Source organism: Macaca thibetana, chromosome 13 (assembly GCF_024542745.1).
Source record: "Macaca thibetana thibetana isolate TM-01 chromosome 13, ASM2454274v1, whole genome shotgun sequence".
In the NCBI taxonomy this organism is placed as follows: domain Eukaryota; kingdom Metazoa; phylum Chordata; class Mammalia; order Primates; family Cercopithecidae; genus Macaca; species Macaca thibetana.
In genome coordinates this window covers 77,915,222-77,928,973 of record NC_065590.1, presented here as the reverse complement: position 1 = coordinate 77,928,973, position 13,752 = coordinate 77,915,222, and the positions used below count along the sequence as shown (strand labels likewise).

General features: G+C 48.5%; 2 protein-coding genes across 2 annotated transcripts in view; one reads left to right on the top strand and one right to left on the bottom strand.

The window, feature by feature from the left end:
* ALK (ALK receptor tyrosine kinase) overlaps nt 1–13,752 on the bottom strand; it is a 752,296-nt gene that overhangs the window by 126,640 nt on the left and 611,904 nt on the right. Inside the window, 2 exon segments of the mRNA XM_050754032.1 lie at nt 8,739–8,839; nt 10,879–11,010. Coding sequence (XP_050609989.1) covers nt 8,739–8,839; nt 10,879–11,010 — 233 coding nt within the window.
* LOC126933840 (protein FAM136A-like) overlaps nt 1–13,752 on the top strand; it is an 879,973-nt gene that overhangs the window by 297,123 nt on the left and 569,098 nt on the right. The gene's annotated exons all lie outside the window — the stretch shown is intronic.

Here is a 13,752-nt window from a genome sequence, read left to right as displayed (position 1 = left end):
CCATTAGCAAGTGCTCTGGCCGAGTGGACCACTTAACAGGCAGTGGTGATAGAATGCTGGGCTGCAGTGGCTTCCTAGCTCTAGGTGCTGGGGTAAGAATGACTTTGGCTCAGAAAGCTCAGGAAGGTGTCATTTGTTGGATATTTGAAGCTCATTGAGGAGACTTCTTGTTCGCTCTCATCCTGGATGAGGGTTATGCTTGCAACCGCAGGGGGTGGGGGTGGGGCTGCACAATTAATTAATTATCAACGAAGTGGGTTTATTGGGCACATCCTGCTGGTGCTAATGTGGGCACTGTGTGAAATAATGCTCCCGACCTGCCCACGTGTTGCTGATCGACTGAGAGGAGAAATCAGAACACAAGCAGTGGCTGAAGTTATGCAGCAGCAACTTCCTCATGCCTGAGTAACGTAAGATGAGGGATCATCATCATCATAATTGCTGCCATTCATCAAGCGTTGCAGAAAAGACACACGCTTTTCACATTTTCCTCTGATCCTGGTAACAACCTCATGCAGCAACTAAAACAGGTTTTGTTTTTGTTTTTGTTTTTTCTCTCAAATTAAAGGAAGTCACTTGCTTGAGGTCATATGGCTCCTAAGTGGGGCAGAGCTGGGATCTAAACTCAGGCCATCTAAGTCAAATCCGGTATTTACAGATTTGGTTGGGGAGTTGGGCAGACCTGGTTTCAATCATGACTCTGCCTCTAGCAGGGTGACCTTGGGCAAGTCACTTAAACTCTTTAAGCTCCAGTTTCTGTATCAATAAATGGGAGTAACAATTTTTTTTTATAATAAGATAATGTAGGTGAAATGCTTAGCACAGAGCCAGCCTTATACTAGGGAATCAATATTTGAAAACTACATCCTTAGTTGGCTTTAGTGATACTAAGGGTCTGTTTTTCCAGCTCTGGACTAAGTAAAGGCTTATTTCAACTAGGGTGCAAAGAGCTAGGGTGTTTGAGGGCCCTCATTAAGAATAATGGCTTGCTTTTTAGCATAATACAGCCAAGTGATTTGTAAGTGACCTGAAGACCAGAAGTTTTCACACTGAATGTAAGTGTTCTTAACTTTTCTGTAGAATAAACACCCCAAAGAGATCCCACAATCCTGTGGGCTGTCTCCCCGCATGGCTGGCCACACAGCAGGTTTGAAATCAATACTTGCTGGTTCACCACCTGACTGTGGACCCTCAGTGCCCCTGCCTCGCTCATCCCTCCCGCTCGGGGTCCGTGTGTGCATCCAGCCAGTCAAGTGCCTTGTTGCCATGGCTCAGGGGCTTATCAGAAGAACAGGGAAGATTTTATCCACTCACAGAGTAGCCGTGGGAGGTGGAGAGGCTCTGTAAGCTTTGACACACAGGGGATTCTCATTACAGTGATGTTATTACAGGTGTCTGGATGGTTGTCGTTAGAGACTGGAAGTGGAGCCCAGATCTCTTACTCATACAGAGAGCCTTTGGAAAAAGCCCTTTGGAAAATGCCTTGAGAACCACTGCAGCTTCCTCCTTTGTATTAGAGGGCTTTGCCCTCTAATACAAAGTTGCGTATGCCTAGATCCCAGCTAAAGGCTTTCTGAGGTTACTGTCTCCATCACCAGTAGTGTTAGCAGCTGCTAGCGCTCAGCCCTCCTAAGGTTTCAGCACCAGGGTCAGGGTGACTTATGGGGTAGATGAGGGGCAACCATAGTTGAAGCTGACTTCAGGGCCAACCAAGGCAGAACAGGTGCTCTTCAAAATGCACCATCTATGAGCCTAATTGCAACCTAGGAAATGGAGTGAGATCATTAAAGTGGGGAGGCCTTGGGGCTTCTGAAAAAGGCAGCGAGGTTGAGAGCTCTTCCTCTGGGCTTCTTAGAGTGGGCTTCTTAGAGTGGGGGCACATATGCCGCTTGGCTCTTCCTGGGGGTACCCAAAGCCACAAGGCAAATAGGTGCATTAGCCACTCAATAGTAAAACATGAGGCATGTTTTTGTGTCCAAATAAATAGGCATGTTAAGGAATTAAAATACAGAATTGACATTTATTTTTAAGTTAAAAAACGGGTTTGTAAAAGAAAAGTCAGACTTGTGATGTTCTGCTCTGGGCCATATCACCAGACTTCCTCCCTGCCTTGGGTGACCTTGTTGATGGCAGATGTCCCACTCCCAGGAGCTCCCTGGGGAAAGCAGAGATACTCTTGCATCTGGAGGACACTGTGGGCCCTGCTGGCCAGCTGTGTGTGGTCTAGGCTCCTTTCCTGAGCCTTCTCTCCCCATTTGTAAAAGGGTGACAATATCATCCCTGGGGGATGGGGGCGATGTGGGGGAAGGCCCCTCTGTAAACATGTTGGGACTATATCAAGGTATGGGGTTATTGTTCTGTGTAGGTGTCTGCCGAGGGGGCAGTGGAACAAAGGGACTTTTGGCAGATTGGAGGAGGGAGGTCCCATGCCCCTGCTGGCTGGGGAGAGGAGCTGGTGGAGATGGTGGACAGGGGCAGCAGGGGCCCCTTTGCTGCTGTTAAAGCATAAACTTCCCCTGACCCCAGCCACTGAACTGGGCAACACCCCTCTCCCCACTATTGCCAGGCTACCCAGGGCAGGGCAGAGGCCAAACCCTCCAGATTCAGGCTCCTTGGAGAAGGCAGCCTCCAGCCTTGGTCTCAGAATCATCACTGAAGTCAGAGAGGAAGATAATAATAGTAATGGCTGCAACAGAGTAGCAGAAACCACATGTTCCATTTTTCAGCACCTAATTGTGTCCAGATTCAGGTGGGGCATTTTTCATATCTCCTCTCACTCGTTTCTCCTGACAGCCCTGCAGAGGATACTGAAGCTGAGAAGAGTGGGTCGCTGTACTCAAGATTTCCACGCTAGAAAGTGGAGGGCTTCCACCAAGGGCTAAGGGACTTCAAGCCCCATCCTTCCCACTGCACCGCACTGCCTTGCTATGCCCCTTTTGCACTCAGCCCCACATGGCCAGCTGGATTCTTCTGGTCACAGGAGGTGGCATGGCTGTTGGGCTGTGGGGCAGGAGGGAGGCAGCTCTACCTGGAGCCACCACCCTGCTCCGACTTGCTATAGGTGTCAGCGTTACTCTGTGGGAGCCCGAGCAGCCCTCTGCTTTCTGCTGGGCCCAGCATTACGTCCTCCTGGGCAGACAGTGGATAATTTAGAGGGATCATATGCTAGCTTGGGGTCCTGACCGTGGTCCCCAGGGCAGGAAGAGGAGTGTGCAGAGAACAGCATGTGTGAAAACAATCCCCGGCAAGACTAGCTGGATATGCTCTTCATTTAGGCAAGCACTGACACCTAGAGCTGGACTTGCTTTCTCCCAGTTCAGGCACATTCTGTCACTGCAGAGATGTCACAGCATCAGATGAGATGGGGGCTGGACATCCACAGGAACTCTGCCTGATGAGTATCTTGGTCCCTAAATACCTGACCAAAGGGACTTGGGCTTAGTGAGGGAGGTAGAGATAACATTACCCCGGAATCCCCTCTAGCTTGGTACTGGTCCCCTACTATTTACAAAAAGGGTTTTGCAAACACTGCAAAGTACAGCATTGCTTGGCCAAGCACAGGCAGAGAGCGGCTGGTCCCAGGTGGGCTCTGATAGGGACTTGCTTGTTCTTTCACCAGTCAGCCCGGAGAGGGGAAGGGTGCAACATTCTTCTCCCTAGATGGTCATCCGTTCTATGCAGAAGGTAAACTGGCTCCAGAAAATAACAACTTTATTTGCCATCCAGCCCATGAGGCCTCCCGGAATGGCTTCTGCTTCCTGATTTGCTAAAGTAAGTTGGATCACATGGGGCTGAGAACGGGGCCCACCCAATGAACAAACTCCATTTGAGTCCAGTAGGTGAGTGGCAGTGTCCCCTTGGTGGCTCAGGAGTTAGACCCAGTGACTACTCCCAGCCTGTGGAGAGACGAAGTGGAGAGCTCTTTGGTTACACAATGGGGTGGGATTCCCTACCTGCCTGCAGTGACGTGGTAGTGAGGCTCTGAGTTAGGTGCGAGAAATGCCAGTTCTGATGCTTTTGAGGCTCTCCTCAACTTTCCCCAAGCTGAGAAGGTTCCATCTGTCCGCAGCAGGGCAGTGTGACAGGAAGAGCATGAAGCTCAGAATCATAAGATCTGGGTGTGGTCTTGTGTTTATTAGCTGTGGGTCTTGGGGTAAATGTCACGATCTGGACGGGCAGCCCCTGATGCGTAGGATCTGCTCTGGAAAATGAGCTGAATTCAACAGTTCTGCTCATCCTCTTTGGCTTCTGCCCTGTCGAGAGTTTGGTGGGGGCTGATAAAGGAAGGCCCCCTTCTGCTTTTGTTTTTCCTCGATCTCATGCCATCTGATGCTAAGTTTTCTTACTCTTATCCTCCTTTTCTTGACTTTCCACAGAAGAATTTGCCACTGAGTTTAATAAACTTTGAACACACAGCAGTCAGAAAAGATCCTCTCTTTTTCCCATCTTGAGAGTCCTATTTGCCTGCCGCTGAGGTCAGGGGCAAGCTTCGATAAGCCCAATCAACACCTGCCTCTCAGCTTCCCTGCTTCTGTGTCACGCTGAGAGGCTGGAGGGAAGGATGAGCCTGTTTCCAGGGATGATCACGAGCACCATGAAATGTCGTATAAAATCAACCAGATAGCAATTTATAGAAAAATTCCCTCCCTTTGAGAAGGGCTTCGGGGACGGATGGCCAAGGGCAACTCCGGGGGCCATGGCGTCTTCTCCCTCACATCTCTCTGGGCTACATTTGCTGGTTTTAATGACACAAAGGATGGGTCCCCTTTTCTCCAGGCCCATGTAGATGTGTAAGGGGCCTGCTGGTCACTTTCTGCCTAGATCACAGCAGCTCTCCACAGCTAATCCAACCTGATTCTTTTTATTGCTAGAGGTGACGTCAGGGGTGGAAATGTTCAGCTGTGTCCCAAGATCCCCATGGGTGTGTGCACGCATGTGTGTATGTGTGTGTGTGTTTGCGTGTATATATGTACGTGCGAGAAGAGGGGAGAGGCAACTGCAGCTCTGGCCAGGCAGGAAAACCATCTTTGAGGAACTGATCACCACAAACTGGGGGGATCCCATCTCACTTTTGGATCAAATTGCACTTCGGCAGCTCACACAAGAAAAACTGCTTTCATGCCTTGGAGGGGAAAGAAAATGAGGAAAGTCCACTTTTTCTCCCTGTAGGCCTTGTTCTGGCCTGAGAACATGGTTTAAATTATTCCAGTCACAGGCAGGCTATTCAAATAAAATAGAATTTCAAACCACACGGGGCTTGTTGAGACATTCAGGCTGCTCGGGTGTGTGAAAGGCAGGGGGCTGGGGTGGTGTCAGCCGCCACTCTGCCGTGCTCTTTATTACCAGCGGCTGCAATGCCAGACACATCCGCGGGTGTCTCAAAGCCGAGGCGGATTCGAGCAGGTCTGACAGCAAGTGTGCACATGAAAGCCACTGCAAGCCCTCCCTCCCCGGTGGCAACTTTAATTATTTGAACTGGAGCTCAGAAAAATAAAAATAAAAATAAAAATCAGAATATATCGTAAGTGGCTCCCCAGTTTCCTGCAGAGAAGAGCTTGTGGCAGAGAGGAGGAACACAAAAAGAAAACCAAAACCACAACGTTCTCTCTTGTTTGTGGCTGGGCGAGGCAGAGGTCTTTAAATATTCATGCCCCATGTGTAACTGTGCAGAGAGAGAGGAGGCGGCCGTGGTAGTCAGCAAGAGCAGGCTGCAGGAACCTGGAGGGAGGAGGTGGGAGTGGGGTAGGCTTCTGGAATGCCCTGGAAGTTGGATTGGCACAAAGGCACACTGTGGCTATGCCTCCATCGTGGGGGACCCTTGACCTGGTTTCATATGCTCTCCCACCCGCTTCTCTTCGCCCCTGCCTCCGTCATTTCTCATCTCTTTTTTGACTCATCTTTCTAAAAGACAAGTGACATCACGCTTTCTGGGGCCACAGGCAGGTGAGGAAAACTCTCTGCATGGGCTCAGAATGAATTTCAGTCACAACTGGCAAGCACACCTATGGCCAATAGCTCTGAAGTCTCAGCGTGCCTCCAAATCACTGAGGATGGGGTTTAAAAATGGGGCCCCACACTTAGCGCTGTCATTCAGTAGGTCCAGGGTGGGGCATCTGTTACATTTTCCAGGTGAATGTGATTGGTAAAACATAGAACTACTGGTTAACTCACTTCTCATGTTGCAGGAAATTCTTGAAGATGACACCAGTTCTTCTCTGGGAATCCACTGACGAGGGTGGTGTTTCTTGAGATAGTCTACAATTACTTTAACTTCCCGGAGACCAGAACTGAGCTGGGTTTGGAGAAAGTCCTTCGTGGTAGGCATCAACCCCAGAACTCAGCTGGACCCATCACCAGTCCCTGTAGGCCTGATGCTCATCAGAGACCTGTCCCCAAAACTCTGTCTAGTGTCCACCTTTCTGCACTTGGGCCCCATAGGCAACAGAGGCCCCTGTAGGGCTGGTGGGGTTTGAAAGCCCTGGGTGAACCTCACATAGTCTCCCAGAGAAATGCAATATCCATTTTTTTCTGCCACTGGGGTTTAGCCTGCCTGGGAGGAGGAAATCAACTTCCTGCATTCTGCATTTAGGATTCACATAAAATAAATGGTAGGGCTTACAAATCTAGAAATGCATATTTCTATTTTGGTTATTTATTTTCCTGATAAAAACATTTCCCCCAACATTGGGAATTCAAAGACCCATCAGCATTAGACAAATGGTCTGAAAACCTGAATGTGAAATCATATGAATGTATATAAATATAAATAATGTGAGTGTGGAATGGACTTATTTTCCTTCCCTTCATTATGCCTGCTGAGCCAAGTTCTGGAAAAGGGCAGGAAATAGCAGAAACAGCCCAGAGCAAATTAGACTGCAGGAAAAATAAAACAGGCCAGTAAAACAAAACACCTGTTTAAGCTATTGATCAACTCAAAGGTTATTAGAGAAATGATGAAGTATTAGAATAATATCATTTGTACCTTGACATTTCTTTTTCTGAAATTTGGCTCATATTAAACCCAGCAAAGAGTAAATTTAAAGACCAAATGCTCTTAAGGATCCTCCTGTCCTCTCCGGTGGGCCAACCATCTGTCCTCATTTATATGTTCTCTTAAAAAGCCTTCCTTTCTAGGTACCTGCTCTCAGACACCTGAGAAATATCAGCAATGACTGTGTAATTCCACCATCTGCATGAGATAGCATGGTTTCTCAAATACAATTTAATATAATGAATCTATTTGTGCTCAGAATTCTTCCAAAAAGGATTTAAGGTGGTTCACAGACATACATAAAATCTAGTAGGATAGCATAGCCTAGAAGAGGGTGAGAAGGAAGTGGTGAACGTCGAGTTATAAAATCAAACCAGGAGTAAGCTGCTACAAATTGCATATCACAAAGTCCCATTTGCTTGCCAAGTGGAGCCTTGGTTTTAATTTAACCACTCCTCATATTAAAAAATCATTTCTATATCTTTTCCATTCTTGTTTGTTTTCTGTCTGTGAGTTTTTATTTTATGAGAAACTCAAGGGGCTTGAATCTGCCTGCACCCCTCAGCAGGGGCAATCCTGTTGTCTGTCCCTCTGCTGGTCACAGAACCACCTCCCTGGGATTTCTATGAGCCACAGAAGGAGAAGTTAATCTGGTCAGTTTCACAATGTCCACAACTTGACAGGAAACAAATTGCTCAGAGGGTGCATAGCTATTCCTGAAACTGAGCCAGACAGGAATTTCTCCTGTGAGTGTCCAGAACGAGATGACTGGCCAAATCTAAACTACATGCAGGTTTTCTACTACGTGCAAGATGTTGATGCAGGTGCAGTGAGGGAGTACAAAGAAGCACAAGACATGGCCTGCTCTCTCGGAGCTTAGAGTCTGATTTCTGGCTCAAGTTCTCTTCCTCTTCCCCCAGTGTCCTTCTGAATGTTTACACAGGGTGCCAGGCACCCTGTGGGCTAAAGACTGCAGTGCTTACTTTGTGCCTGATGCTCTTCCAAGCCCTTTGGACATTATCTATTTAATCTTCCCTCTTCGGGGTAGGCATTATGTGTGTTCACTTTCCCAGTGAGGAAACTGAAGCCCCAAGAGGTTAATTAACTGCCCAAACAAACTGTACAATCAATCAGTGGTGGAACCTGACTTGGACTCAGAAAGTTGATTCTAGAGTCCATGAGCTTAATCACTGTGCCACGTTGGGGTCTTAAGTACATTTCTTGGCCCCTAAAGAATATGCTGAGGAACACGGCACCAGTCCCTCCACCCACAAACCAATGAGAAAACAGCGTCAGGAACCATTTCAGAGAGTGGCTTTGGAGGTACCTCACTGAATGCCATTGATGTCTTAGTGAAATTTATGTAAATCAAATTTTGAGGATGTATAGTATTTACAATGTATTATAAGAGCTCAATATTTTTAAAAAGGATTCTATGGAAAGTCTTGTAATCCTTGTCACTCTCTCTTGTTATGCCGCAGAAAATCTCTTCTGGGATTGATTAAATCATGGTTCTACTGCAAATAGTTCAATGCAGCTGGGGATGGCTGTTTAAGGCATGATTCTCTGTAGACAGGGCTTTACCATGTTGATGGACATCTCTGCCTCGAAGATGGCAGAGATGGCCCTGTTCTTCTCTCCCTAGGAGAACGACCAGCCCAGCCAGCTAGGCTACTTTCTTAATCTGGGTTCCGGAAGTGACAAGAGGTGGGAGAAATTAGAGAACTAGAGAAACACTGAGACTTGCCTCACATGGAGAGCTCTTGATCGGTGCGGGAAACGTAGCACTGGTCACTGTAGCACTTTCTGAAGTGGGGGCATCAGTGGTACTGAGCAATAGAGCATGGTCTAGGAGAGAGGAAAAGAATCACAAGCACACCATTATCAGGAACTGGGGGATCAGGGGTGCAGGGTTATTGGACTGTGCACAGTTCTTATCTAGCCTAGGGATATCTTTGAGGAAACAGGTTTTTGGCCTACAATGGAGAAGAAAGCCCACCTGTCAACAATTTCATTCTAAACTGCCCATGAGGTCCCAGCACCGTCATCTGGGCTACCACATCCCTGATCTTCCAAGGTCACCAGCTTCAGCCCATGGCCCAGGAATAGCCTGAGGCACACTAGCCTCCCCAGCTCCACCCTCCCCATTTTCAGTCATGTGTGCCGTTCCAGTGGTTTCTATGACCTTCACTCTCTTCTCCCCTGTCTAGAACCCAGGTCGTCCTGTGCCCCTGCCCATGAAGACTCACTTCTTATATTTTCTAAGCATGGCTCTGCCTGAAAATCTGGGAGAACAGGGGCTCCCAACCCCACGTGGTGATGGGAAGAAGCATCTGCAAACTTCCGGGGTCTGCAGAGCATTTTGTAGGTGGTCAGTGCTGTGGCATGAATGCCTTTGTGAGCTCACAACACTTTAGGGGGCCTCAGAACCTCAAGCATTACTTTAGTCTTTCCTTTCTACCTTTCTGCCTTTCTCAGTAAAGGCTGTTTAGTAACATATTCAGGTGGGTCAAGGGCAGAGTAACCAAGAGATCTCAGCAAGGATGAGGGAGATTCAAGGAGCTGGCATTGTGTGACTGGGAACAGAAAAGCCCTCAGGCAGGCAGGTGGGTCACAACTGTTGCCTTCAGATTTCTGAAGGGCTGCCTTGGTGGGAGAGGGGGTAGTTCAGTTCTGTGGGGCTCCAGGGGGCAAAAGTCATAATAAATGAGTAGAAGTCACGGAGAGGTGGAGCTTGCCTCTAGGTAAGGAAAGCTAATCTGTGATTGAGAACAATAGCATGGGCTGCTCTTGGAGGCAGTGGGAGCCCTGTCATTGGAGGTATTCCGCAGGGCTGGATGTTTGTTTGCTATGGGTGCTATAATGGAAATTATCAAACTGGGAACAGAGACATTAAGAGCACATCCAGCTTGGAGCTCCATTTCTCTCCTCTGCGTCTTTTACAGACAGAACGCTAAGAATAATGCTGCTGCATGGTGAGGACTGAGCCAACTCTTACTTTGTTCAAAAATAAGCATTGGAGGGTCTCTAGTTCCACAGAAAGAAGGCAAATGAAGAGGACAGAAGAAGGAGAGAGACATTCCCACCCCATCAGCCCCTATGCTTCAGAGTTGGGCACCAGGGCCTGCCCGGGCCCCATCACTAGGGACAGCCCCCAAAGCTGGCTAGCCTGGCCTCTCCAGCAGCCTAACGTTGGGAGCTATGCTGGCCTTGTAGACCCTCTGTGATCCCACACCTTGCCCAGCCTGGTGTCTCTGAGTCTAGAGTCAGCTTACCCAGGAGCAGCTGGCTATCTCTTGGCTGTGTGGAGGCCCTTTGCTCTCTGCCAGACATGCAGGGTTTGTGGGGAGGATGGGCCCCAGAGATGGGAGGACAGGCATTACTAGCTTAAATCAGGGGTGAGGTGGGGGGATGGTTGTAGAGGCTGTGCTGCAGGGAATGGACCATGGACCAGGTGTAGGGTGAGGTTCCCTGGGCACAACCCCGGGGCAAATGACACAAGGCCTCGCTGTGCCTCAGTCTCCCCAGTCATAAAGAGGGCTATGGCTTTCCCTACCTCTCAATGAATTATGTGGCTGACACATAGGAGGCCCTCAACACACACTTGTTGATGGAAAGGATTATTATCATTGTTGCTATTATCTTTTTGTTAGTTCCTCCTCATGGTTCTCATTTTAAGTAACCAAAGGTGACATCTATCTTGGCCAGATTTAATCATTCGAAAGCCCAAGGTATGAAGAGGGAATTGTGTGTGAGTGCTCTATGCAAGCTTTGGTCAGACACCCGAGCTTGCCCTACAGGTGGGGTGAAGCCCAGTCCTGAGTCTCCCATCTGTCTATGTGGGCATGAAGATGGGTGCCAGGGAGAAGGCAGGAGAGAGGTAGTACCTTGGTGGTCCTGGAACCGGGCATCCTTTAGAGTCCTGACCTGCCACTGAGGAGTGTGAGGTGAGAGTGTGCCTTGGGTCCAGCCACAGAAGCCATCTTCGAAGTTGCAGTAAAAACCCACAGGGAGTTTCCCTATGGAGAGAGCAGAGAGGCACAGTCATTTCCAGGACCACTAAAGGCAAAATATGCCAACACCAAGTCGAATTAGCCAGGCATGACCAAATTATCTTCATTAGTAATATAGCTCCCCAGCCAGAACGCTGGATGACTAATGACACTGAGAAACCCCCAAGCCCTAACTGATGCCTGTGCTGGTTTACAGTTTTCTTATCTTCAGAAAGCAATATAGGAAAAATAACTCCTCAGCATGGGTATCGTTAGTCCGGTTGCATATCTGACAAAGCAGAGGCTCAGAAATGTGAAGCAACTTGACCAAGGTCACACAGCTAGCAGGTAACCCAGTTAGGACTTCAACCCAGGTCTTCTGCTTCTAAATTCTGCACTCTTTATACTGATCTACCATGAGTGTGACCCCAGGAGAAGCCACTGTGTAGCGCACGATATTTCTAATGGTTGACACAATGTCCAGAGTGTGGTGGTGGTTGTGGTAGTGTTGGCTGGGGGTTTGTGTGGGTCCATCAAATTACCTGTCTGCAGAGATACATATTGCTCAAAACTTTCCATTTGCTTTCCTTTATCTCCCAACCTTCCCTTGCAGTTAAGTGAAGACATCTCATGTGCTCTGGCCAATGAAACGTGAGTGGAAGTGATGTGTCTTCTCTGAATTAAGGCTGCGAAAAGCCCTCGTGTAAATCTCTGGTCTGTCTGTTCCTTTGCTGAAACAACCAATGAGAGTTCTTGTTCCTAAGGGTGACACTATATTGATGGAAGAGCCTCTGCCAGCCTGGGTCCCTGAGTGATCCTGTGGAGCAGAGGCCCCTCCCACTCCCACTCTTATTGGATGGGTACTGTAAATGTTATCCCAAGCCACTGAAATATGGGGTTTATTACTGCAGCATAATCTAGCCTATCCTGCCTGATCAAACAATCCCTGTCATTGGGGCCTCTTTATATCATCTGTGGGCTCAGCACAAAGGGCACGTCATCTTTTTCTCTACATCAGACTGATCTCAGGTCCCACTGAAGAGGCCACAGTCAGCTTTCTAGACTGTGTATTTCCCAACTGCCCACAGAAGGAAGAGGAAAGGATAAGAGGGTGAGAGAGAGAGCTCACTTTCTCCAGCTCACTCTGAGCATGGCTCCAGGAAAGGCGCTCAGCCCTGAGGAGCTAGTGGGCTATTCCAGGCGATTCTGATGGCCCCCAACACCTCCCAGCCTAGCTGTGGAGAAGCCTGTGTCTCCACGTGGGAGGAAAGAAGCTCTCTAGCTGAGACCCACAGCACTGCATGTCCTTCCTCTGTCTCAGCCTTCTTGGCAGCAGCAGGCTGACAAAGAAGGCCCTAACGCTTCCTGGCTGTGACAGCACCTTAGTGAATTATTACTCATTTCCCCCCGATTCTCTGTGCATTTCACACAGAGGCAGAATTATAAATTAAAGCAGGCTGTCACTGACTTTGAGCATCTCTTCCCATTTATACCCCCCTGAAGGAATCATTTCCCCCCAAGCCCCACATGTTTCTCTGATTAAAAATCCCAAAGCTAAGAAGAACTTTCTGTTTTATTTTTTATTCCCCCCGCAAGGGATCCCACATCTACTTCTTTTGCAGAAACCAACTGGTGGAAGTGACCTTCTCATGGAGTGTCCTTCACAAGTGAGTTTTAAAAACCAAGGCCCGACAGGGCCCTGTGGCTCACACCTGTAATCCCAGCACTTTGGGAGGCTGAGGCGGGTGGATAACCTGAGGTCAGGAGTTCGAGAACAGCCTGGCCAACATGGGGAAACCCTGTCTTGACTAAAAATACAGAAATTAGCCGGGCATGGTCGTGGGTGCCTGTAATCCCAGCTACTTAGGAGGCTGAGGCAGGAGAATCACTTGAACCCAGGAGGTGGAGGTTGCAGTGAGCCGAGGTTGCACCATTGCACTCCAGCCTGGGGGACAAGAGCAAAACTCCATCTAAAACAAACAAACAAAAAATAAGCAAAAACAAACAAACAAACAAAATACCCCAAGGCCCACAATGGAAGATTCCAGTGGGCGAAGGATTCCTGGAGGAAGGAGGAGGCCGGCCTGAGGTGGGAGACGCACAGTACGTCACTCCCTCCTTACCCTTTCAGGAGGCAGAGGGAGAGAACTGAGCCTGGATCATGAGTATTGGTACCACAACAGCACTGGAATCTGGACATATGGGCTCTAGTTCTAGCCTCACCACTTTCTGCTTTGTGACCTTATGTAAGTCACTTCTTCCTTAGAGCCTCAGGTTCCTTATCTGTAAAATGGGGCAATATTAGTGTCTATTTTACTGAGCTGGTTTGAGGATAAAGTAGGGGAGACACTGTGGAAACACTTTGTAAACAGCTAGAGAGGTGCAAATGTAAAGTGGTGGTAGTGTTATTAATTGCCATTCATACCTAACTTGGAGCTAGCTCATCAGAGTATGGCTGACACTGACAGCAAGTCCCTGGCTGGCTCTCTGGAAATGCCTGTTGGAGGCTTCTATGTGATAGGTCTGCCTATGCCTTTCGGCCGGACAGGATTGAAGAAAGCCATCAGCATTCTCTGTCCCTGGAATCCCATTCTTGTTTCAGCTTCGCATAGAGTCCAGGGTGAGCTGGGATTGGAAACCCCTTTTCTTTCTGGCTGATTCAATAAAGGGAGAGGAGGCAGGCAAAAGAGCAAGACAGGCCAGTGGACAATTGATGTGGCCATTAAAACCCCTAAGGGAGGAAGGAGAGCCGAGGATTTCCATGATTGT